The 25,914-nt window shown below is 35.6% G+C and overlaps 1 protein-coding gene across 2 annotated transcripts in view; it reads right to left on the bottom strand.

Annotated features, from left to right (window-relative positions):
- The window catches only part of LOC113060734 (synaptosomal-associated protein 25-B-like), a 30,710-nt gene extending 5,798 nt beyond the window's left edge, over positions 1-24,912 (bottom strand). Inside the window, exons 1-5 of one of the 2 annotated variants that reach the window (XM_026229885.1) lie at positions 24,780-24,912; positions 8,211-8,333; positions 6,832-6,873; positions 5,235-5,283; positions 2,295-2,409 (exon numbers count right to left, since the gene is read on the bottom strand). In XM_026229885.1, coding sequence (XP_026085670.1) covers positions 2,295-2,409; positions 5,235-5,283; positions 6,832-6,873; positions 8,211-8,282 — 278 coding nt within the window. In that variant the 5' untranslated portion in view covers positions 8,283-8,333; positions 24,780-24,912. Of the gene's footprint in view, positions 1-1,979; positions 2,098-2,294; positions 2,410-5,234; positions 5,284-6,831; positions 6,874-8,210; positions 8,334-24,779 lie in introns of both variants that reach the window. The other variant, XM_026229884.1, reaches the window with a different exon arrangement.
- Between the last annotated feature and the right edge of the window lie 1,002 nt (positions 24,913-25,914).

Here is a 25,914-nt window from a genome sequence, read left to right as displayed (position 1 = left end):
TGTAATAACTTGCATCACCTTTGAACCTATAAGCCCTCTAATCACACCAACTGTCATAAAAATACCAATTTCCCAATCCAATCAATTTGTGATGCATAAAATCAAGCTCCCACTCTACATTTTCCCATTGTATATTCAATATGCAAACTTCCCCTTTCATGCTGACTTTAAAAGTAAAAAAAATAAATAAAAATAATTACTGATTTGCTCTTTTACACTTTGATTACTTCAACCCCAAATACATAAAAGGAATAAGAAACTACCCAATAGTTAACATTCATAAATACTTCATCAAACAACTGGCGTCTGGCGATGGCCTGCATTACCACTGATGACCGTTTAACACTTTTCAGCCAGTGACAGTTGCTCACTTTTATGCAGTGTATTTATGCACTTTTATGTGTATTTATGCAGTGCCTGCACCATTTTGCAAGAGTTGGTCACACAGGATATTATTAACATAATATTTGCAACTCATGAAACAGAGAATAATGAGAACCAGTGTCTGTGTCCACCTGGATACTACATTACTGAAAACTTGTTTGAATGGGTTTGTGCATTTACAAAGTTTAAAGGTGCACAGAGTCATTTTTTTCTTTAATTACCAAGTAATTTTAACATTAATGACCAAATTCCCAGTGAATAATTAAACTACCCACAACCCTCAAACAATATCTATCAATCAGTGAAATCATTATAAATGTAAACAGAAACAAGCGAACATGTTATACGGTGACTTTCTATTCCTATAAAGCATTAGGCTATGAATTACCTCATTGTCTCATCTTCCCATACAATGTATTTAACAGTGTAAATATTTAGTAATTTGTTCAAATAATCCTTAGAGTTTCTACTCTAAATTCTGATTGGATGAGCTATGTTTGAAACCGTACAATTCTGCAATATTACACTATTGTTTTCTATATCAGCAATGACCCTCTGATAATGATGTTCTTTTATTTCTTTTCTGAATAAATCAGTGTTTTTGAACGGATCTATTAAATGATTCATTGACTTGCTCAAAGGCAGACACTTGTTTAGTACCTGGATGAATCACTGGTTTTAAACAAAACATCAATTCAATTACAGATTGGTTCTGTACATGATTCAGTGACTCACTCATTGAAAATTGCTTGTTTTGTTCCTGTATAATTCAGGTTTTGAATGAATCGATTGAGAAAATGATTCAGTGACTCACTCACAAACCCTTGTTTCCTTCCTGAATTATGTTTTTCTTTTGAATGAATTTTTTTGAAATAAGTATTCGGTGATTCACTCAAAGAGAGTAAAAAAAAAAATTAGTTCCTTGTGTTTTGTTCAGAATAAATGAAGACCAGCAGATGCAGTGCCACTCAATCGATCACATTTTGAGGACTAGAACTGTTCTAAACAAAACAAACAAACAAAATGACTCACTGCACCTTTAAGGTATGAACAGCACATAATTAGTAATGAGCTGTAATATAACCAATACACAGGCCGTATATATTGCCAAGATAACATTTTCCACCATTTTACCCACATGCAGTGACATGCTTGCCTTTTAGGGAACCTTTTTGTAAGAAGCCAGCTCTGCCAGCCTCAAGTAAATAATGCTTTCATTTCTAATCTGTGGTACACTTTCAAGGAGTGTGTAATGCTTGCATTTCAAAAAGTAGCACATGCATATTAAGCAGGCACTTAACATTTACGAACAACAGTCCTTGACCAACGGATCAGTGAAGCATAGAGCCCAGCATATTTGTGCATTCAGCCGGCAGAGAGCAGGGCCTACAGCTACAACTATGGGTTAACCAATGGCGCTGCAGACGGACTTAGTTCTACCACCATCCCCATGCACAGAGAAGTAGTCCAGGCAGAGCGCAGTGGGGGGAAGTTGCAGCTATGGAGCGAGCGTGCAAACTGGCAACGTGCTTTTTTAATCCTACTTGTCGGGTTCAGGCAGGCAAGCAGGCAGGCAGGCGACAAGCATCACCTACTTGTTACATGGACATGGACATAGACCACAGAGATTTCCTAGATCCGTCAAATTCTTTTCTGCTTCTTTCATGTCCTTATTGATCTGATCCATTCCCTCTTCGATGCGCTCCAGTTGCTCTGATTTAAACATTAGTCAATTACGCCCCCAAAAGAAATAAAGAGTGCGGAAAAGGAAAATGGAGAGAAAGAGAAAGGGATGGCAAGGAGGAAAAGAGGGACAAAAAGAAAGAGAGAGGCTTAAACATTCACAGTGACAAGAGACAGTCAGACAGCAGCAGACAGGTGAGAGCCTTGGACGCTTCACCAGTACCTACTTGTCGCAGGGACATACAAGTCCACAGCATTTGCCTACATCTTTTAAACTTTTCTCAGCTTCCATCATGTCTTTGTTGATATGGTTCATGCCATCTTCAACACGCTCGAGTTGTTCTGGTCAGGACAAAGGGGTGACAGTAATGAAATGAGACTTTGCATCCTTGCAGACAAACGATGATGACAAATGACATCTAAGCTGTCCAGAAGCACATTTCAAACTCAAAACATGAGATATTTGAGTGATGTGGTGAATGGTTACGTAGGTTAAGTTGTGCCGAGAACATGGCATATAAGGCATAGAGCACATGGGCAAATAAAAAAGTGACGTTTCCACCCACATGCATTTAACTGTTTAATTTGTACTCAACTTGACAATTTGCCTTGATTAAATTAGGGCAATAATAAAAGAAATAGTTCACCCAAAATGTTAATTCTGTTATCATTTACATGCCTCATATTGTTCCAAACCCATTTTTTCTGATGCTGTCAAGCTCCAAAATCAGCACTGCAAAAGTCTCAATCATTCCTTGGAAGAAGGTTCAGGTTCAGAACAACACAAGTCTTCATTTTTGGGTGAACTATCTCAATAAGCATTTGCTAATATTTTTTTTAATAGGGACGCTCTTCTGAGCCTTTAGGGAATCCAGCGGTTGCTGGCACGAATGCTTGGCATCACTGGGCACTGGCTCATTGTAACTGAGCCACCACAGTCTGAGCTAAACTGATCAAAAGAAACCGTCAGGATGATTACGAACGTGTGAATAAAGTGAGCAAATGCTGAGAAAGAAAGATGATCAGAAACAAAACAGAAATAAAGAGCAAATGAGAATGAAATATGGAGCTTAAATATTAGTTATAGTGTGGTAATTGGAAGTAAACTGAAGAATGTAATGGATGATCATTCATAAATTAAAATGAACAACAGACTGAAGGGACACACATTCCTTTAGGGCTTTAGAAAACTGTAAAATCCCTGGGGGAGTAAAAATGGATGTTGCCGTTTTATAAAAATAAACAAATATATAATTAAGGTTTACTTTTAAGTGTCTGTTCATCTGCCCTTAATTGAGGTAAAAATGTTAGTTTAAATACAACTGACAGGGTCTAATATGAGGTTTCCACCTTATACCGTCAACAAGCCAAACGACTAATTGGGTTTTGCTGCTAATCCCATGAGCAAATGCAGCGTGATGAAAGAAAGAGGTGGAAGGAGGCGAGAAAGACACTGGGAGACTCGTGCTGTCATTGGTTGACAGTGATGTAAAGCACATCTTCACTGACTGAGACTGTGACGGCTTACATTGAGCTACTTTAGTGTCTTTCCAAACAAAAATGGTGAACCAGGATGGCTGAGTGGTTAAGTTGTCAGACTTAAAATCCAATGCACAAATAGACATAACCACTCAGCCATCTGGGTTAACCAGACATATTGACTTACCTTCAAACCCCACTCCAGATCAATGTGAATTTTAAGAAGAATGTAGTAATACAGCTCTATGTGGTGGTGTTACCTACAAATTGGTTTCTCAAAATTGGTTCTGAAGTACCTCTAAAAGGAATAATGGGGGTTTGAACAAAATGAAGTGACCAGGATGGCTGAGTGGTTAAGGTGTTGGATTTAAGCTCCAATAGACAAGTGTCTCTGGAGGCTCAAACCCCGCTCCTGGTAGCAAATGTCTATTCTATCATAAATGAGGGTGGAAAAGCTGTGCTCTTATAGAGGAAGTTACCAGACAAAACAACCAGGATAGCTGAGTGGTTAAGGTTTCAGACTTTTAATCCAATATACATATGTCTTTATGGGTATAAACCCTCTTCCTTATAGAGATGATAGAAAGCATACTGGAGAAGCAATATCTACAAATAACCTAAAAAAGTGACTGGGATGGCTGAGTGGTTAATTAAGCCTTTGAAATCAAAATCCAATGGATAAATGTGTTTGTGGGTTCAAACCCCACTCGTGGTAATGACACTGATTTCAAACATTAAAAGAAATTCAAATTTGTGCTGGTTGATGTCATGACGTTTTCTATCTTTACATAAAACAGACGGAGTACCATACCCTTTGGACGGTTAACACTGTAGGCTGGTACCCAGATGTTGTAGGTTCAAAATGCTGAAAATGTGATTAATGAGCTACATTGCGGTGCCCTTGAGTTAGACAACTGGCTTTATGTTGTTAAAGTGACAGTCTTATTACTCCCTTTATATGAAGTGGACTTCTAACTGGAAGCCGCCTGAGCTCTAGGAGACTATTACATCAAGCAATCAGAGCACAGCTTTATGAGATGTGCTGGAGGCAAGAAAGGTGGCGGGATCATTTAAGGTAGGAAATGGATTGTCCTGAGGCAGCCTGAGGAGCACAACATCCATAATTTAAAACAATGAGAAGAAAGACTGTATGTTGTTTTGACATACTAATTAAAATTTCTCTTCCATGTGTCCAACACTTTTTCTAATCCACATAAAACCGAATAAAGCCTCTAGCATTATAAGGGCTTAATTTGTCTATAGTGTTTCTATTAAAAAGAATTACATCATTGATGAATAATTTATTGTTTTATTTTTCATGAAAATGCCTATACTGTTTGTAAAATGGAGTATGTTTGTCTAATTATCTTAAAACAGCAATGAGTGTTAACTAGAAAGTCTTTCGCCCCAGGGATTGTACACAGATATATTTCATCTGGTGAAGAGGAGAGCTGTTTGTCATTACCAGCAACATCGATCGTTCAAATTACCTCTTTACAAGACTCTCAAAACTTTGCTTTTGACATGACGGCCTGATGTTTATAATCATACATGATGTTTAAATCATTTCTTTAATCTGCAAAACAGCTCATCTGGCAAAGCATTATGAGTTAAAATAAGCAAATGAAAATGACTTACTGCAAAACCTCATTAAATGATTCCATAATGTGTTTTTCGCCGTAACTTACCTCCCTGTTCATCCAGCATAACCAAAGTTCTGATACCAGCATCTTTACTCTAATCCATCAAGAATGGCAAAGCAAGGAAAAAGAGGAAATAACAAACGAATGAGAGAAGCCTACAGGTGAACAGAAAGGAGATTCACACACATTTAGGTCAGATATAAGATGATGAGAAAAGAACAACAGGCAATAAAAGAGCTTTTCAGCAGAGGACAGACTAGCGCATAGCGTTATCACGACTATTGAAATTCTTCAAGAGCGCTCTCTTCATTTGGCAGGTAATAATAAGGTGGCAATGAGGTGGCAGACAGTATGAAGCTAAAATTAGTTCTGAATTGTAAACAGAGCACTGGTTTGAACTCTGAAGGTATGAGAAGCATGTTTGTGCGTGCAATATGGCGAGTCGTTCTCTGAGGCAAATGAAGGATCTATTGACCTAAATAAAATAGCTGATTATCTTATTGTGAATCCTACATCACCTCAGTATTTTAACTAGATGATTGAGCAATGCTGAGGTTTGTTATCACAGCACAAGATACCTATAGCAATCTTTATTTACAATAAAAAATATTTAAAAATATATATTACCAGTTTTGTCAACTCATTTTATACTACTAATAATAACAGGTATGTGCATTTACTCTGGATTTAATCAGTGACATATGGCATAATGGTAACTGGAAGTGTTTATTATGAAAACATATGCAAGAACCAGATGGGAACATTATATTTGCTCAGCACTGCTGAACTTTGAAGTTCATTAGCAGCTCAAGTATGTCATTTTCTTCCAACAATGGCAAAAGCGAGAGAATGATTCGTTTACAACTTTGGATGACCAATTTCAAGATGTAATTCACAACACCTGGTACTGGGCCTGAATCATTAATATAGATAGAGCAGTTTCTTCTTGGAGCAGCCATTCAACCACCACTATTCAAATGTCTGTATTTATTTATATATTTATTTTTTGAGAAATGCCTGGTAGCCAAGTAGTCTCCACTGCTCCAAGATAAATAGATGAGCAGTCTTAATATTTTATTTATTATTCATTATTTTATTTCTGTTAAGGGAAATGCAGCCTTGATGAAGAAAACATTAAATAATAAACCAAAACAATTATATGAATTATACTCGCTATCACATTAAAACTAATATTTAGGTTTCTGGTCCTTTTAATGCCAAAAGCAACCATCTTTTCTGAACACAGGTGTTTGATCCTTATTAGACCCAAGAAAGACTCGCTTTTGCTCCTGTGTCTCATCGCTGCCCATCAATAACACATAGATTGAGTTTCTCTGAAATCATTATTGATTTTTATCATAGAGCGGAAATTCGGTGCTATTTCACCATCTCAATTTCTGACTTCAGTGGCCATGAACACAAGCAGTGCACCAAACTCTTGGAAAAAACAGCTTTTCATATACTGCCAAATTGATAAGAATGAACTTCTCCTAGTGATCACTATGTGCAATTTATTTTATTTTATATATATATATATATATATATATATATATATATATATATATATATATATATATATATATATATATATATATATGTGTGTGTGTGTGTGTGTGTGTAGGTCAAAAAGTCACTATCCTACCTCTTCAACCAGCTGCAGCATGCGACGAGTGCTTTCCAAAGACTGTAGAAAGAAAAATACACACTTGTTATTAGCCAAAATGCACACAACAGCTGCTTGTTTGGTTCTTCGTGTTGTTATTTGAATTCTATGTGTTGAGCACCACAGTTGGCACAAGGCCATAATGTCAGTTCCGACAGCATGTTACTAATGGCTTCCAAGTTCAGACTGAGCTGAATGTATAGCCATTTCTGTTCCCCCACCTTTCCTTCCTGTTCCAAGCTCAAGATAACATTATCCACTCATGAATATTTAAAGCTCTCCCATTCCAGTCCATATATATAACTGAGCTGAAGAAATATGACTGTGCAGTGCCAGAGGATGCTCAATAGCAGGCTGGGATTAAAGATCATTACTGGGATCTTGATTTCTGTAAGAGAGCTCTCATCAAGGGTCATGCCATAGATCATGCATCACCTTGTCAATGTGTGCCACTGAAGGTGAAGAATGTCATGTTTTCTGTGTTAATACTGTCTCATGTGGCACTTAAATGTGTGGAAACAACTAGACATTGACAATTTGTCAAGAAAACCAGCTGGCAAGTTCATTTTCATCTAATGGATTAAGATAAAAATGACAGTAATGTTTTTTTCTTAAAGGGATAGTTCACTCAAAAACAAATTCAATCACCCTCAAGTTTGTTCCGAGCCCATGTATACACACACACACACACACACTCATATATTACAGTATATATCTCCATTCAATGATTCTGAGTTCCAGTTATGTTTTGGGCTTCATTGGTTTGTACTAAATGGGTGAGATACTTGAAAATATCTTCTTTTGTTGCATACAAGTTTGACATGACATGTTTCTGGGAGAACTATCCCTTTTTTCAGTTTATAACCTAGTAAAACAATCAAGGACATATGCACAGTGGCCATGTTAATAATGCACTAGACTTCTGATGACAAGGTCAATCACCCTACCACATGCATTTGTGTCAAAGTTCTGATTGTTCAGCAGGAGACCAGTGTGATTACAGGTCTATCAAAGTCAGTGCAGAATCCCCACTGGGCAGTTTCTTTCTGAAATGAGTGGAGAACCTCTCATTGCTTCTGTCTGGTAACCAAGCAGTCTCCACCAAGTCTCCACCAAGCAGACTCTAGTCTCCATGATAAATAGATGAGCAGTCTTAATATAGAGCCGCTTCATTTTGCACAAAACAGTTTCATTCAGAGATACTCTTTAGAGTGATTCTGTCTCCTGCTGCATGGCTGGAAGTCATGGTGTGTTCATTCTCATTCACGCTGGGACGGGTCTATTTATAAACAGATGCTGTTGTATTTAGGGTTTATTTTTAGACCTGTGTCTGCTATGCATGTTGAAGGTGTACTTACCTCATCGCCTAGCTGATCCGCTCTGGCCTGCATGTCTGTCAGCTCGTTGCGCATGTCGGCCTCGTCTGCCATGGCTGCTGGAGTAATGAGGGGCTCACCTCTAAATGGGAAATGTAGCTCTTACTTGAAGGCCGGAAAAGAGAAGAGAAAGAAAAAAGAGAGGAATGCTTTTTAGACTATGCCAACAAAGACACACTGAAGCGAATATTCCAGACAGATCTGGTCCAGCAATGCACAAAAAAGTTCAACAATATAAGTGACTCACACAGTGCCGTGCATCACATGTACATCTCTGCATTTCATTCTATTTGAAGACAATAATCGAGCAAGTATTGTGTGGCAGTCAATATATCTAGACACATTCTCAGAAATTGACTCATCGATTCAAGGACTCAAAGCTCACAAAATAGAAAGAGAAAAATGAAAGATATATCATAGAAGATGTGTACTGAGAATAAGAATATGAATTCATTACTACTTCAAAAAAAATAATGCAGGAAATTTAAAGCAAATTTGCTGAAAATGTACTCTTTTAGGTCATCCAAGATGTAGATGAGTTTGTTTCTCCATCAGAACAGATTTGGAGAAATTTAGGATTACATTACTTGTTCACCAATGGATTCTCTGCAGTGAATGGGTGCCGTCAGAATAAGAGACCAAACATCTGATAAAAACATCACAATAATCCACAAGTAATCCATATGACTCAGGTCCATCAATTAAAGTCTTGTGAAGCAAAACGCTCCTTCATTAAGACATTTAAACCTCAAACTATTGCTTCCAGCTGGAAATGTCCATAATAACACTTTCTTTTGTTTGTAAACAGTGCTTGATCTGCGCATATTTCTGTCCTGATTCAGACGAGATGAATTTTTTTAATGGAGAAAGCAATATTATGGATAGAGGAGGACTCAATTGACTTAATTTATGTGTATTTTGGGTGAATTATTTATTCAGAGTCAATATAAAATCAAAACTGACATAATTCTTATTGTCCACAATGCACACATTTCCTTTTCACTAGATGTTACCAATTCTTCTTATTTTATTTCCCTCTTATTACACTTTTTACTATTTATAAAGGATCAAATAAAGCACTATCCTATACATATCTTTAAAAAAAAACATCTGATCACAGAAACAAAATGGGTCATGAGCACCTTTTATTGTTGACTTGAAATACAAATGCTCTATCTTTACTGACCACAGGATCTTTTTTAAGAGTGTTCACTGAAATTATACTAATATGTCACATCCATCTGCATCAAGGGTCTTGGATGCTGTCATAAATGCCAGTGTGTCTCATGTAACTTGAGATGATTTATTCTTTTCACTGAAACTCAAGCACAAACATATAAAATGCTTTTATAGTCCAGTTTAAATGTAGAAGGCATTGGACACAAGTGTGTCATGTTGGCTGAAACATCATGTTGGCACCCTGGCACTGGCATGTTTCCCTTATATTCATCATCTCTTGGCATGGAAAACACTTGATCTGCCTACTGTTCATTAACATAAGGACCAGTCAGAGATTTTGTCAAAATCTACAGTACCACTTTAGCACTACAGAATGTCTTTAAACAGACAATAGATTGCATTTATTTTATGCATTTAACACATTTCTGTCCAAAATCACTTACAAAGCTTTCAAAATAGTCATTTTATCTGTTATCTGCAAACCCAAGCCATGACCTAAGCATTGCTTACATTGTGCCAGTTGAGCAACAGACAACAAGAGTCAACACTTTTTTCCTGGTAGGAAGGCGCCACGAATACATGAACACCAGTCCATTCAATGTTACTTTAATCAACTATAATTTGGCAACAGATCATGTTAATATATTGCCAGAATTCTGCTGGAACTGCTGCTGGTGTTTCCTGTCATTAGACATTTCGCCTTATGCCAACTGGAAAAAGGCAGCAGACATGTGATAATCCATCTTCTCCCTGGCTGCTCTATCTATCTATCTCTCCGCTCCAGTGGTGAGAGGTCCAAAGAAAACATGAGTAATTAACTTACTCTCTTTTCTATTATAAGACAATTAGATTAATCAAAGAACCACATTTTAATAGATCGTCAAGCCTGAAAGCCTGCGGATCTGTGGCATGACTCTTGCGGCTTCTTGCTTTTATTATTCTGCTTCTGTTCTACTTTTGATTTTCAAATGAAATACAACTCAACTATCAACATCTCTATAATGTATTTAAAATGCAGGGCTGTTAAATTCAAATCAATAAATAAAATCGAGTTGAAATTGATAAAGTATAACTTACACTATCATGATTGTCAGTATCAAACAAACAAACAAAGGACAGACCATGAAGGAATATTCAGGTAGGCTGACATGTAAATAATGTTAATCGAACCTAAAAATGATTACAGCATGTACTGATAATTATTCTCCTGTACACAGATTATAGCTAACTTTGGTCGTTATTTCCATTGAACTGAAATGGTAACGATAGAACTTATGACCATAGTTGCTTTTGGGAAAGGCAAGTTTTAAGTATTCAAGTTTCAAGTGCAAGACACAACATTGGGGAATTAATATCTTTTACGATCAGAATTTATATTAATCTGAATCTGAAAGAACTCAAAAGCATGTTAAAATCAGCATTAATGCTACATGGCGAGAAAAGAGAGTGGAAATAGGTCAGCCTATATGCAGCACATATGGTATTAAGATTTCTCTCCCTGCTTCATCCTTCATAGCTCTTTTTTATTCCAGTTCTTTCTTTAGACACTGTTATGAAATAATCTTTTGTGAGGAAACCTCAAACTGCCATGTCTCACACTCTCACTATCCCACTGGAAATGCAGTGCCTCAAAAGAAGTCATAGAGACCCCTCAAGTCCCAGTTATGTTCAGAAAGAGCCACATACCTTCAGAGAAAAAGAACATTTCTATGAAAATCTTAGTAACTAAAAGCTTACAGAAGTACACAGAGTGAAAGCTTAAGGTCACATATTCATGACATTTAGTCTGTGAAAATGATGCTTCAGAAATAAATCTAAATGTAAAAGCAACCCAGAAGCCTACAGCAAAGTTTGTCATTGTCATTTCATAAAGTGTGAGGACGCTGAGGTCAAACTAATGATGTGCTTCGCAGACTGATGTCAGTGTAGGGTATAAGCAGTGAATTCAGAACCATATTTACTTCATGACTCGCCAGTTATTTAATGTTTCATGTCTGTAAAACACAGCGTGGAGTGCAGTGCATGAAAAATGAATTGCACTTTATTTTGTTCTTTTGTGAGTGTAGAATGCCAGCTGAAAATAATTATGAGCACATTCCCTAGATAGTGTGGCACCATGGGGTGTGCTGTTTGAACACCTCTGCTCAGTTTGAATAAACCACTTTATGTTCATCTGTGACCTGTATGTGAAGGGTTGCTGTCTATCTCTCTGCACCCTGGAGAGAACAACAGTACTTGCTGGTTATTTAAAGCACTCTTGTTGAACTTGACATTTACTAATAGTAACAAGTCAATGTTACAAATGACCTTGTCCAAACACGTCAATAAAATGAGCTGTATTCAGGATAGCATACAGGGAAGTTGTGGCCTAGTGGTTAGAGAGTATGACTCCTAAGGTTGTGGGTTCGAGTCTCGGGCAGGCAATACCATGACTTAGGTGTCCTTGAGCAAGGCACTGACCCCCAACTGTTCTCCGGGTGCCACAGCATAAATAGGTGCCCACTGCTGCGTGTGTGTGTTCACTGCTCTGTGTGTGTGCACTTTGGATGGGTTAAACGCAGAGCATGAACTCTGAGTATAGGTCACCATACTTGACTGTATGTCACATTCTATTGGAAATTTCTATTCATCAAATAATCCAGAAAAAAACAAAAACAAATCATAGTTTCCACAAAAATATGGAGCAACACAACAGTAAATTCAGATTCGCCATCACAGGAATACATTACATTTTAAGACATATTTAAATAGAAAACATTTATTTATTAAATTGTAATAACATATCACACTATCTCTTGTTTGACTCAACAAATGAAGCATTTGTGGACATAAGATAATTTTTTCAAATATTAAAAAAAATCTTACCAACCCCAAACTTTTTTAATGGTAGTGTGTATCTATTGTAAGTATTTCTTTTTTATTTATTTATATTTATGTAAACTGTTCTTTAAATATTTAAAAAAGGATCAGAAAATAATTAAATAATACATTTAAATACACAACATGCGCAAAACAAGGATGAAATCTATTTTGCAAATGCAATAATCATTCTTAAACCAACAGAAGAGAGCTTGCATGGCCTTTAAGAAGGACACTGGTATGATTTATCTCAAACGATGCAATGGAAACTGCATCTACTCCAGGTGATAAACAAGAAATTAGAGATCTAGTTACACTGTACATAACGTCAGTCTCATCAGCATTCTTTCTCTTCATCTCTCACTCCATTATTATCTCTCCTGACCCATCCTAATTCAGTATTCCATTAATAATGGACGATGTGTCAGATACGAAACAAGAGCAATGGCTTTCTCCCTGGCAAGCCTTTTCTTCCAGCCTTGTCTCTACAATGGCATGGATGCATAGGCCATCTTGTAAACAATTGTTCTTCAAGGTGGTGGCTTATCCCCCTGAACCAGATTTAATCCACACCCTGAGAGAAAAACTACATTGCCACCCAGACATGCCATCTGTGGGCGTACTCTGTTCCTGTCAGGAAGACAGGCCTGGATTGATGTATCAGGGCCAATTTTGGCAAGTGGCATCACAAACTCTTCACATTTATTTGGCAAATGCTTTAATCCTAAACAACACCACATGCAAGGTACATAGAAGAAGGTTTTTGGTTTACCTGGGAATTGAACCTATGACCTTGCCAATGGCATACTTTACTGTTTCAATTACAGGAAGGGGGTAAAATGTTGTTGTTGTTGTTTTAAATTTACCAGCAATTTCTGAGCAATTTCTCAATTTTTTTCAGTGCATTTTAATAAAATTTCTCTGTAAATTTATGAAGAAAAAAAAAAGTTGAAAAAGATACAAATGAAACAAAAAATGTGGTGTAATGTTTACAGGCTTCCCTCAGAAATTGTACAAAGAAATGGGATAACACATTAAATTATATGTGAAATTTTTAAGTCGAAATAGACAAAAATATTTTCTTGTAAAAGATGCTTAAATAATTCCAAATACATTAAAATAAATAAATGAGTCTAAATAAGATTAAGCATTTTTATTTACAATATTTACTCGCAATAGCAATTGAAATGTCAATCATAGAGATACTCTCCTCTCAAGGACTTTACGAACCATTATTGGCAGAAATATTAAACATTTTCAATTATTAAGGGAATATTAGTCAATCTACAAGAATGGGAGTTTAATAAAAAGTTAAAAACGAATTTGTAACACCAAACGATGGCAATAAATAACAATTTAAGGGCCTGCGCATTGCATGGCTCTCTTTAGCATTCAAAAGGTTATTTCGTTTAGCCCTTTGGCAAGTGTTGTGTTGTGGAAAGTACAAGTTGATATATACTGCAACCTTGACATTGAGAAACAGGTTTGTTGAACTCTAGCCACACAGAAAACAAGAACACAGCTCTATTATATACTATGTGTCTTCTTGTAATTACTCATTTGGGAGAAATTGCCAAATTGCTGAGTGAAAACATGCCATTATGTTGCACAAATGACAGCAAATATACATCCATTTATGCAGTATGTCCATTTAATAAAGAAAAAGAAAACCCTTCTCTGAATTTGGTTATTATTACTTTTTTGCTGTTGACTCTAAACAATATTTGCCATCTGCATTTGTATTCATTGCGATGGTGATGGATCGTGATGATTATTATATATAAAGACCTGAACTCGCACTGAACAAAAACATGGTTCAAAAAGGCTTGGTTCTGAAATATTTTGATGCACATAATCAAATCCATCTGGACTGAAAAGGACACATAATTCCATTTCTCCATCAAATAACCCCTAGTTCAACATTTTAGTTCAACCATTTCCATCTAGACATCCTAGATAAGAACTAGCTAATGCAAAAACGACCCTCAAAATGTGATGCTTAATGTTAACGACAGACCGAAACCACATTAATGACTCAGCTGCTATTGTGAATATAAAATAAGCAGAATAATTAACTCATGAGTACATTTTCACATTTTAAATGAGTACATTTTCACAGAACATTTACAATATGTGATAATCAGCATCTGGAGGAGTTACGCCTTTGAGATATCTAAGCAAATATATAAATAAATCACACTAAAAAACTGCATTTGACAAATGACATTAACCTTGTCTAAACCATTGCTATTTAAAAAAATATATATTTTTATAGGAAAATATTTATGCTGTTGCATAAGAATATAATAGGGCTTCTAAGCAAGTAAAAACTCCTACTGCAACTGAGTGCAATATACAACGGCTCAAATATTGTTTTAACATGTTATGTTTTCCATAATTATTCGCACCTAATAAACACTTTAAATTAGCAGCCCCAGTACATAATAGAATCGAAGTTCTAATAAAATAATGCAAGACTCGTGTCATTTTTGGAGTTTTTTGTAATGACAGATTAACCTTCAGCAAGCACATTTTATTTGAGCAAATCTTCATGTTGCTAGCAATATCAAATAAGCGCTGACAAAGAAAAGGCCAGATGCCACAGTACAAATCCCAAAAGCACACGGCTCGGCAGGATGTGTCACCCTGCACAGTTAAGAATAGCAGGGAATGATGAAACATACAATCTGCCTGATGAAATACAAAAAGTGCATTCAACACAATGTGAGGAAGGAGATGAATGTGACCCTAGTCATCTATGTGTTGAGACAGATGTAACCACGTTCACCTCCAAATTTCATGAAGAGAACATTGAATGAGTGTCTTTTATATCAAAACAGAGTCCATCAAAAGAAAAGGATGTTTTGGATAGAGGTCAGTGAGATAACAGAGTCGTCACGCAACCTTTCAGTGTATCTTTCAAAGAAGATCGAACTCCCCTAGAGACCTGCGGCCTGATGTCTATTAAACCTGTCAGGCTGCGTCACGTTGACCATGTCGGGTGACACAGGGTGACACGGGGCTACAGATTAAACTCACCACTCAAAGAGGATTTATGGCCTACTGGCTTTCTTTACACCAAGCTTACTGCATTGTCCCGTCTCTTCCGCGAAATTCATTTACAAATTATGAGTTTCACTGAAAGAAATCTAGCAGATTTAACAAATTAATTTAGCACAATTCATTATTTAATATTTTTATTATTCATTTTTAAACAATTAATCTTAACAAATAAACAGAAATTAAAAATGTCCTTGATGTACAAAATTAACTACTAAAATGACACAAAGAAAATTATTAAAACTTGAAAATGCACTTAATTTAAAATGAAAACAGATATACAAATACAACAAAATATAAAAGTAACAAATTTAACGCATTTAAAGGATTCATAATATCTACACCAGTCTCAATCTCTATATTAATTATTGGTGAAGCAGCAGTGTAAAACTTACTAAAACTTTAACAAAATATTAAAACAGAAACGAATTCAAAATATTTTTCGTAATCTCAAAGATTAGATATCTAGATAGATATTTAGATAGATACACTTCCAGCACAGTGTTATCTGACATAAGCACAAGTCTAATTATAGTCATATGTGATGTTTACTCTTGCAGAAGAGCCTTCATGCATGATTTAGTCCCATGCCACACCAAATGTTCTCTTAATATGCAGCATAATCAGATTTTATTCGGCACAAAACCATGTCACTGGATATTCCAGCTGTGAATAGCGTCTTGAAGCTGATATTTCCTTGTATTTTAGTAAAAGCAAAGGTCTTTCCACTTTTCTACCATTACTTTATCTCACCTTCTTTAAACAGCCATTAGACAGCAAATCCCATTAAGTTTAAAGCTTGATAACCAAGACAACCAGGAAAGATGGAGAGAACGAGAGGAGAAATGAAACTTTTACAAACAAGGTTTTAAACAAGGCATATCACTAGCAAGATGTTTACAAGACAACTCAGATAACAGTAAAGCACAATAAAGGACACAAATTTTGTGTTCTTCTATCATGAAAACAAATTCCTCCATCCAAATTTCCCTCCATCCTATCAAATACAGGGATCCTCCATTTTGCCCACTTATATCAAAGGATTACATCACTTGCTCAGCAATGGCTGCTCTGCAGCGAATGGGTGCCGTCAGAATGAGAGTCCAAATAGCAGATAAAAACATTATAATAATTCACAATTAATCGATATGACTCCAGTCCATCTATTAACATTTTCTGAAGTGAAATACTGCATGTTTGTAAGAAGCAAATTCATCATTAAAAATAGTTTTAATTTTAAACCATTGCTTCTGGCCAAGATACCAGTCCATAATCCATAATAACGCTTCCTCCAGTGTAAAAAGCCAATGCCCTGTTGTCCTCTCATATCAAAATCCAACAACTTATGTGCTTAGAACAGTTTTGGATTGTTTTTCACTTGCAAACGGTGCTTGGTCTGTGCAGATTTCTCTCCTGATTCAGACAAGATTACTTTTACACTGGAGAAAGCAATATAATGGACAGAGGACACCAACTGTCAACTATTAATCAACTATTAAATCTGAACTATTAAATCAACCATTCTGAAACCATTTTAAAAGACAAAACTTCTCCATAGTTAGCATGAGTCGGACGTCTGCAAAGTGTGTAGTTAAATATTTTTATGCAACTGTCATGAAAACGTCAGGTTCCATTCCTCGGACCGATGTTTAGATGCTCAACAAGGTCGAACACGCAGGTAAGCTACATCTGATCTCCAACCACATGCTTCTATAAAATTACAAAAATGTTCGGAGAATTGAATCCTGTAACTCCAGAGGAGGTATATTAGCAGGAAGTGAACTGGCGGTGTTAATTTCCTAATGTCAACAGAATTTCAGTTGAGGCTGATATAATACCTCCATTTGGAAAACACGCTGAAGCACATTAATCATGCGTGGCGTTGCACTTGAAAGGCATACTCGACTCTGAATGTAGGACACATGATCGTGATCTCAGCCCTGTGATGGAGAGGATGTCATGTATAGCTGCTCCTCTTTGTTTCAGTGAAGCCAATACTCTGATACTTTTTCTCATATGATACTGTACTTCCCATGCTCTTCTTTGGATCCCCTTGCATTTAAAGTGAGACTTTTAATTCATATTCTTTTAAAATGCAAAGACACATTGCTTGGAGCATGTACTTTAAGATGGAGAAACCTTCAAAAGTGCATTATTGGTTTCAGATGTAGCTGTTTCTATGTCAAGGACAGTGGAAATGTCAGTTCTGCACACTGGCACATCTGTCTCTGCCTTCATAGTGCAGACATACATTATTCACCGAGAACTATGAGGTCAAGATTATTAATGCACTGTTTTTGTGAAAAGACACTGGCTGGATCTTATAAAACCTACAATGCACAGGGAATAAATACAACCATGTTTTTTAAAAGCAATTTTAAATCTAAATATTAATAATTATTTAATTAATATCTAAATATTAATTAAATCTAAAGATGAATAAAAATGTAAAGATTTATCATAAAATTGATAGTTTTGAATATACAGCCTGTTTATGAATTAAATGCTATTGTAATATTACTTTTGTCTTTTATGAGGAAAAAAAATTCATTTCATGCAATTAAAATGAATGGCAGCTGGAGTTTTCAAGCTTGAATAAGCGGGAATTTTCATAGTAATGGCTTAATTTTGAGTCTGTTTCTCAAACAAAAGCTATCATTTGGCTTTAAAAGAGTTTTGGGAGTTTGACAGCATCAGTTTTTATTCATAACACTGAAGAGAGTGGCTAAGATTTATTTTAAATGAAAATAAATACAAAATCTTAATAAAAAAAATACAAATAAATAAAACGAAAACTGCAAATTACAATAACTATCATCATCATCATCATCATATAAATAAAAAACTGTAATAAAATAAATAAACAAACAAACCTGATGACATAAAGACTGAGTAAACAACAGAATTTTATTTAAAAAAATCAATTTATCTGAAATATTGAAATAGCTGAAATATTTCAATGTCACTGTGAATATATATATATATATATATATATATATATTATATATATATATATATATATATATATATATATATATATATATATATATATATATATAAATCATACATAAAATTATTTATTACTTTTTTTTCATATTGCCAATTCTAATTGTCTTTCTATCTTTTTTAAAATATAAATGCCACCCTTTGCCTGTGGTAAAATCAGTGTAACACACAGCCTCTCATGGATTATCACTAGACATCTTACTTTTTATAAGACTTAATCTCGTATACTATGTCTTATGTATTTACCTTTTAAAGATGCTGATGTGACCATTATGAAGAAGATTGTTGAGAGGCTTGTTTTTCTCCTTTTATTAGTTTGTTTGAACCAAGGATCTATCCATTAATCCATTCATCTCAAACCCTTCAGTAATGTCTATCCTGAGCTATGGCAGACAGGGACAAATACAAGCCCATTTAATGCTTTCAAGAGCCCTTGAAGAAAATCAGCACTGTTCAAGAAAAACATCCCAGAGAATATAATGAACTATTTACTATGTATATGTATATATATACATAGAATGCAACTCAAAAGGCCTATGTTAACCTCCGTGACCAAAATGTCCTTGTAAACATATTTAACCCTACCTTGTGCTTCCAAAGGTCCCACCATCCAATGCCATCCCATAATTCCCCATGCTCAGAGTTATGGCTTCATTTTTACTCAGTTCACAAGGGACCATCTGGTCACATGTGACCCTTAAACCCCAGGGACATGCCTCCAACACACCACAGGCTTATCTCTATTAAAACCCTGATCCTGGGATCAAGGCGAGTCCCTGGAGCAGCGGCTGGCCTTCTGCTGAGAAACTATCTTCATCAGAGAGCTCCAAAACCAGCATGTTCCTATGTGTTTCTTTGGAGATAGTGTCTCTGTAAACAAAACCTGACATCAGTTTTGCATTTTTCTCATTATGTTTGCAGACAGAATCTGTGGGAGGGGAACTGGTCCTAAATCAGTGGGAAAATTGAGAGTTTAACCCCAGGCTATTTTTGTGCTATGAGTCAATTTTCTCTCTCCTTGCCAAAGGCATGCATGGGAAGCAAAGGTGAGGCAGAAAGGTGGAATTCATTTCTGACACTGGCACAGGTATCTGTGCTTATTTTATTATTCATTACGATTTATTTTATTTATTATTATGTATAAAATAGCTTCACTAAGAGCAGAGAACAATTTCAGTGGACGACATGACTATGGCCTAGAGGTGACTCTTCATCTGCCCTGCACTCTCCAACAGACGTCGAATGATCTTGGCATTTGGGTAGGGAAATATAAGATGCAACTCAACTCAAAAAAAGCACGGTTTTACATGTCAACCACATGAAACAGATACCAACTTGGCCATCATTTTCTACAGATCAGGACACCTTGAAAATGTGTGACTGTGTTAAGGTTTCAGGGGTTACCATCCAGAGTGATTTGAAATGAGATGTCCAAGTGGATCACATGTTGTCCTCAGCCAACAGAAAGCTTTGATGTTCAAGAATCATCTATAAATGGTATGTGTGCCTTGTACGGAGAACGCAGTTCCTGTTTGGCACAGTTTGTTGACTACAGATTAAGTTAAAAGGCTGGAAAGTGTGCAGGAACAGGTTTGTAAAATTATACTGGGTCAAAGGTATTAAGAAAGAGTTAATAAACAATAATACACTATAAACAGTGTGTGAGAGGAGAGGAGAAGGACAGTTCATTTTCTTAAGACTTTGTGCATGGAAGTCATGAATACTACAATTGATCTGTTTCTCAATGTACAGTAAACACACATCATTTAAATAAACTGTGTGAACATCTTTGAACATCTCACCTTTCAAGACTCTAGGAGGAAAAGTAAAACATACTTTACAATATTCAGAGTGTGACTGGAGCTCAATATTTAAAACTCTACAGCAATACACATGCAGAAGTGCAATACATCTGTCAGACCATATAAAAATCCATGGCAGGCATCTTAAAGCTGAAAAAGGGGTGAATAAATCCTGAAGCCAAGAGAACAGCAGCAAAAACTAGGCCAAAATACACTTTACCATAAGAAGCCTTGCATGTGCCATGGGCTATATGGCATTATAAGCAACTTACTGCAAGTAGACCACTATTAAAATGCATCTTAAAGTCAGCATGTACTGGACCCTTTTCCCATTTCTGTGGTTCACAGAAGCAGAAGTCATCATAGTTGGGTAAACAAATATGGCGGTGAACAGAAACTACCGTACAACAAATTACATTTTTTAATTAAAAAGAACAACATGATATTGTTTTGATGACTTTCCAAAAGAGGAAACATTGAGAGACTGATTATGTTGGTATTTGTGATGATAAAGTTCTGGCAACCACAGCTGCCATTATTACAGTAGATTTCACTGATCGTTTTTTTTTTTTTTTTTTTTTACAGTGTACATTAAATAAAAACATTAAAAAACACTAAATTTACAATGTTTAAATACATCACAGTCTGTTAAATTGGTCCATATAAATAAATATATATATTTACTTTCTCAATGCACATTCTTGGTCTTATGGTGCACAATGCATCAGTCCACATTATTTAAAAAAAAAAAATTAAAAAAAACGCTTGTCTTTGTATCTTTAATCAGAAGGTAATATCCTGTTCTACCTCTGCAACTTCATTCCTTTTCGCCTGTTATCAAGAATCTTTACTTTCATTTCTCTGACTGCTTGGATCCAAATGGTATATTTTACACAAGCCAAGCAATTCCTAAAGGATACACGTGTCTTCTCATAGAAATGAGAAGTCATATTTCATATAGAAATACCACAGTATGCTGAAATAAAACAGGTTGTGATTGACAGTCAAACCATAAAAAGACACACTGTAATAGAAACTGGTAGAAACTGAGAAAATTAGTCTTTGGTCCACCATTAAAATATATCCAACATTCTTAAAAATTAAGATTCCAAAACTGTTTTTTTTTTTCTTAGATCAATACCATTTGGGATTATTTTTAGTGAACAATTCTTAAAAGAACCATTTTTTCTTAGTCTGCAGAACATTTTAATGATCTAAAAAACCTTATTCTTCTATAAAGAACCTTTTGTGCAATTGAAAGGTTCCAAAGATGTTCTTCATGGAAGCATCGATGCCAGTAAACAGCCTTTTTCTTTCTGTAAGATAACCTTCTAAGACTGTTCTCAACTTTAAGCCAGCATGCAATGACAATACAACATGACATGAAGCAGCAGCAAAAACATTCATAAAAGCATACTGCACATACTTTTCAAGATTGTAACCCATGCTTTGCCCTGTGAAAAAGCAGAAGAGGCACAGCAGACATGATATGTTTATGAAGAACAATCCATGAAATGTGCTGTGTTATCAAAGACCACGTGTCCTTTTCTGAAAACAGAAAAAAAAAGATGAAAGTCTGCCCTTAGAAAATGTCGCCATTCTGCGTAAATGCCATAGATTGCACACAGACAAGTGGCGCAACCCTAGGACACCACAAAACCTGCTGAATACCACTATTGTAAAAAAACCTATCAAGTTTGGAATGATTATGTGAAAACTTCACGATTATATAATTGTCATATTTGTGTCAGAGCTTTGGCTGTGTAGTGCAGCAGTGTTCGGGAGGTTCAAAGCAATCATCTTTTCCAGAGGGGATTACAGCTTTAAAACCAAAGTGAGTGTCCCATTCAGGAAGGGATAAAGCCCTGTGTACTAATCTGATGGAGCGGAGGGAGCTTGTACGAAGCCATCCATTAAAGCCACCAGCCGTAGTCATTTCTGTGGACTGCTAACTTTCTCTCTGACCCTACAGAGCAGTCCGAACATGTTAGCATTGCACGCTTAGAGCCTGTCATCTGCACAGCCCGTATGCACAGCATGGACGGCATTAGTCATCGCCAGAGTCATCGAGAGAAGAGAAGATTACAACAAACAGACAATTTGCATTCGACTGTTTGACATACGGCGCATCCACACAGCCAATAATGTCATATGCAGCCTAAGGAGAGCGTTATATCATAATCTCTGACTGATGTGATTTTTCTGTACATGTCTCGATGTAAAATTAGTGCTTAATCACACAACATGAAGTGATTTAGAGAAATGTCAGTATTTTTAAATGGAAAATGTCTTGAAACATCAGGAAAATAGTGTTGTCCCATAAATAAATGTCTTATTTGGGCATATTTACATTTTCATATATGAAATATGTTGTCATATGCAGTAAAAACATATATGAAGCCTATTGGAATAGATATTAACATATATATCTAGCTCATAAAAAAAGATTTTTATATACAGTATGTCATGCTCAAATATATCCTAAAACCATTGTCAATACATGTTGATTTTATATTGATTAACATAAAAAATATACACATATTTATAAAAAAATGTATATACATATTATTAACATATGTACACCATAAAAAAAATAATTTTTTTTTTTTTTTTTTTTTCAATGCATATACAGATTTTACTATGGGAATTTAACATGTTATGGACTTTATATATCTTTATCTTTATCTACCAAGTGAATGCAGAATGCATAGGTAAAAAAATAGTATATTGCCTTAGGTAGCATTTATGACAACATCATCCTGATATATGGCAATATTTGTCATATATTACATTTCATGGGTAAATTTGAAATTGACTCAAAAATTGACTCAGAAATTGCTAGTAAATTTCACAATTACAAAGAAACAGCAAGTAACACATTTAATTAAATGTGAAATAAAAAATAAAAATGAAATAGTATTTTCTTGTAAAAAATACTAAAAAATAATCATTTTTATTTACAAAGCTTTAAAGCTTTGATTTAAAGCTTAGTTAATATTGCCTTCATTATGTAAATAATGCTCCAAATCCTTTTTCGACAAATTTATCACTGTTTTGATTCCTTTGTAAACACCATGTGTTATGAAAAGCAATGCTAGATTTCACACTGTGCTGTCCCCTGGAACAAAACACATACAAGTAGAGGGTGTGCTCAAAATATTCACTTCCACCTGCTTCAAGTGCCTCAAAACTGGATCATATTGACATTAATCTAAAAATAAAGCAACAAAACAACACATTTCCTCCAGCGTCCTCACATGAACTCTGAACAAAGTGTCTTTCTGCTCAATGTCACTAGCCACTCAAAGGGAAAAATTTGGTGCCAACACCCTGTTGGAAAATACAGTATAAAGCTGTAAACAGACATGATGACGAAGAAAACACACCCTGGCCTAGATAAACAGTTATGCAATCCGTACTGGCCACTTCCCCCCAAAACAGAAGAGCAATGCCAACATCAGAAGTCCCAAGGCTCTGCTTGAACAATTGATGCATGTTGGCTAACTGCACACGGAGACGTGTGACAAACGTTTGGCAGAGTTGAGTTGACTGATATAGAGAACAGCTAAACCTTTAAATTCAGTTAAAAGTTCAGTGTGACTTCAGTCACATTTATCATCTATCAACAAACATAGCTTATATTCCACCAGTGTCATATGATATAGTATTGTATTATGAAGTTAACAGCGTGGAGAATAGGGTTATTTAAAAAAATAACAACACTGACAGAGTATAGTTGCAAAATTATAGTGACAGTGTTTCAGGCATTATGGTATGACATTTTGGTGACAGTGTATGTCAGTGTATATCAACTTTATAAGCCATTTAAATCTTTTTTTACTGTAAGACGCAACACATTTACTTAAAGCTCATCAAAACTGGTCTCTTCATCAATTGTGGTCAATGATGACATGAAGACATAGCACAATTTTACCCACACAACAATCAATGCAAACAATAAATGTAATGAATTAAAATCACAAGATAAATGATGCTATAAATATTAAATATCATAAATGCAACACAAAACTTTTATAAAGGATCAAATTTAAATTTTAAATAAAGTCATCAAATGTGATTCTTCACACATGCTATAGCAAGGTTTCTCCATTAAAATCGCAAACAATTTCACTGTGCACTAAACCATTATATGGAAAAATATTTTCCCCTACAGTATATGATTGCAAAGAATAACCAAACTTGTTGTTTGAGTAAACATTCATTTTATAATGCATGTCTTGCAAGTCTAAAAAACTGGACACGTTTTCATTATTTCAATCTGCTCGAAAACTAGGACACATCTGATTAATAATAATAAATAAATAAAAAAAAAAAAGACTGTTGATTTATTCTATTGACGTTTGACTTCCACAAAAGCGTTAATTCAGAGCTTGTTCGGTCTATTTTTAATGTTTTGGCAGGCGCGTCTCTTGGTGAGCGCTGTCCGCGGTACTGAAACAGGCATGAGCTCGACACGACGCTTTGAATCGCTCAGTTACAGCTCTGATTCCTCTCCGAAACTTCATCGAACATAAAAACGCAAATTACAATATAAAAAATAAAAATAAAAAACTAAGTAAACCTGTGGGAGTTAAACGTCTACAGCTCGTGCAAAAAGCTGTGGAAAAGAAATCAAAACACCTACCTCGAACTCGATGAACCACGTTGGGAATGTTACTATCGCCTTGTCTGCTTCAGCACTGATTTGGGTCACCTAATGCGCGTGCACACAGCTCTGGAGTGAGTGAGTGAAAAAAAAAAAAAAAAAAAAACTCATCCCTCGTCAAAGATGGCGTGCCCCTCTGACGTCATAATGACCCTCAACACTAGGGCGTGCCCGTACAGCCGCTGTGTGGGGGTAAATGTCCCCGCCTTCATCCAGGATGACGAGCTGCTCTAACGTCATAATGACCTTCAGCACTTAGGCAGGCTGCTATAGAGATTTAGTGCTCATTGATCCCTGCTTAATGTAATAGTGGAGTGTATTGTTTGGCTCCATCTGATTTTTTTGTAAATGTGAAATTAGGCAGTTCTCCTTTAAAATGCTAGTAAATGACCTTGGGAATCACCCAATATACTGTGACCTCACAGGTTCTGAGGACTTTTTGACTCCAAAGCTGCTCATACTTCAGGACAATGTTCAAAGGCAACCTTTTGAAACTAGAAACTATCATTAAACTAAAAAAAAAAAAAAAAATTTTGTTGAGTTGTTGAGAAGCCAAATGACAAAGTTGACCATTTTGTTTGAATTTGACCATGTCATCAGTTCCCAAGGCAATCCCCTGCAGTGAATGGGTGCCGTCAGAATGAGAGTTTTAACAACTAATAAAAACATCACAATAATCCATAAATTCTCCACCAATTAATATCTTGTGAAGTAAAAACTGTGTGTTTATGATAAACAAATGCATCAAGGTATTTTAACTTTATTAAACCATCACTTCTGGCCAAAATACCAGTACATAATTCAACAACTCTTCCTCCATTGAAAAATCTACCCCCTGTTGTCCTCTTACATCAAAATCCTCCAACATAATTGTTTAGAACTGTTTTGGACTGTTTCCACAAACAGTGCATGCATATGTTGCTGCTTCAGACAAGACAACTTCTTGACCGGACAGAGCAATATTATCTATTTTAGCTGGAAGCAATGGTTTGAAGTTAAAAATGTCTTAATTATGGATTTGTTCATTGTTCATTTGTTACAAACAGGTAGAATTTTTGGGTGAACTATTCAATTAATCTATTCAAAATACTCTCCACTTCTAAAATATGAAGTG

The sequence above is a fragment of the Carassius auratus genome, chromosome 42 (genome assembly GCF_003368295.1).
Source record: "Carassius auratus strain Wakin chromosome 42, ASM336829v1, whole genome shotgun sequence".
In the NCBI taxonomy this organism is placed as follows: Eukaryota; Metazoa; Chordata; class Actinopteri; order Cypriniformes; family Cyprinidae; genus Carassius; species Carassius auratus.
The sequence above is the reverse complement of the archived record's forward strand: the minus strand, read 5'-3'. Positions and strand labels throughout refer to the sequence as shown.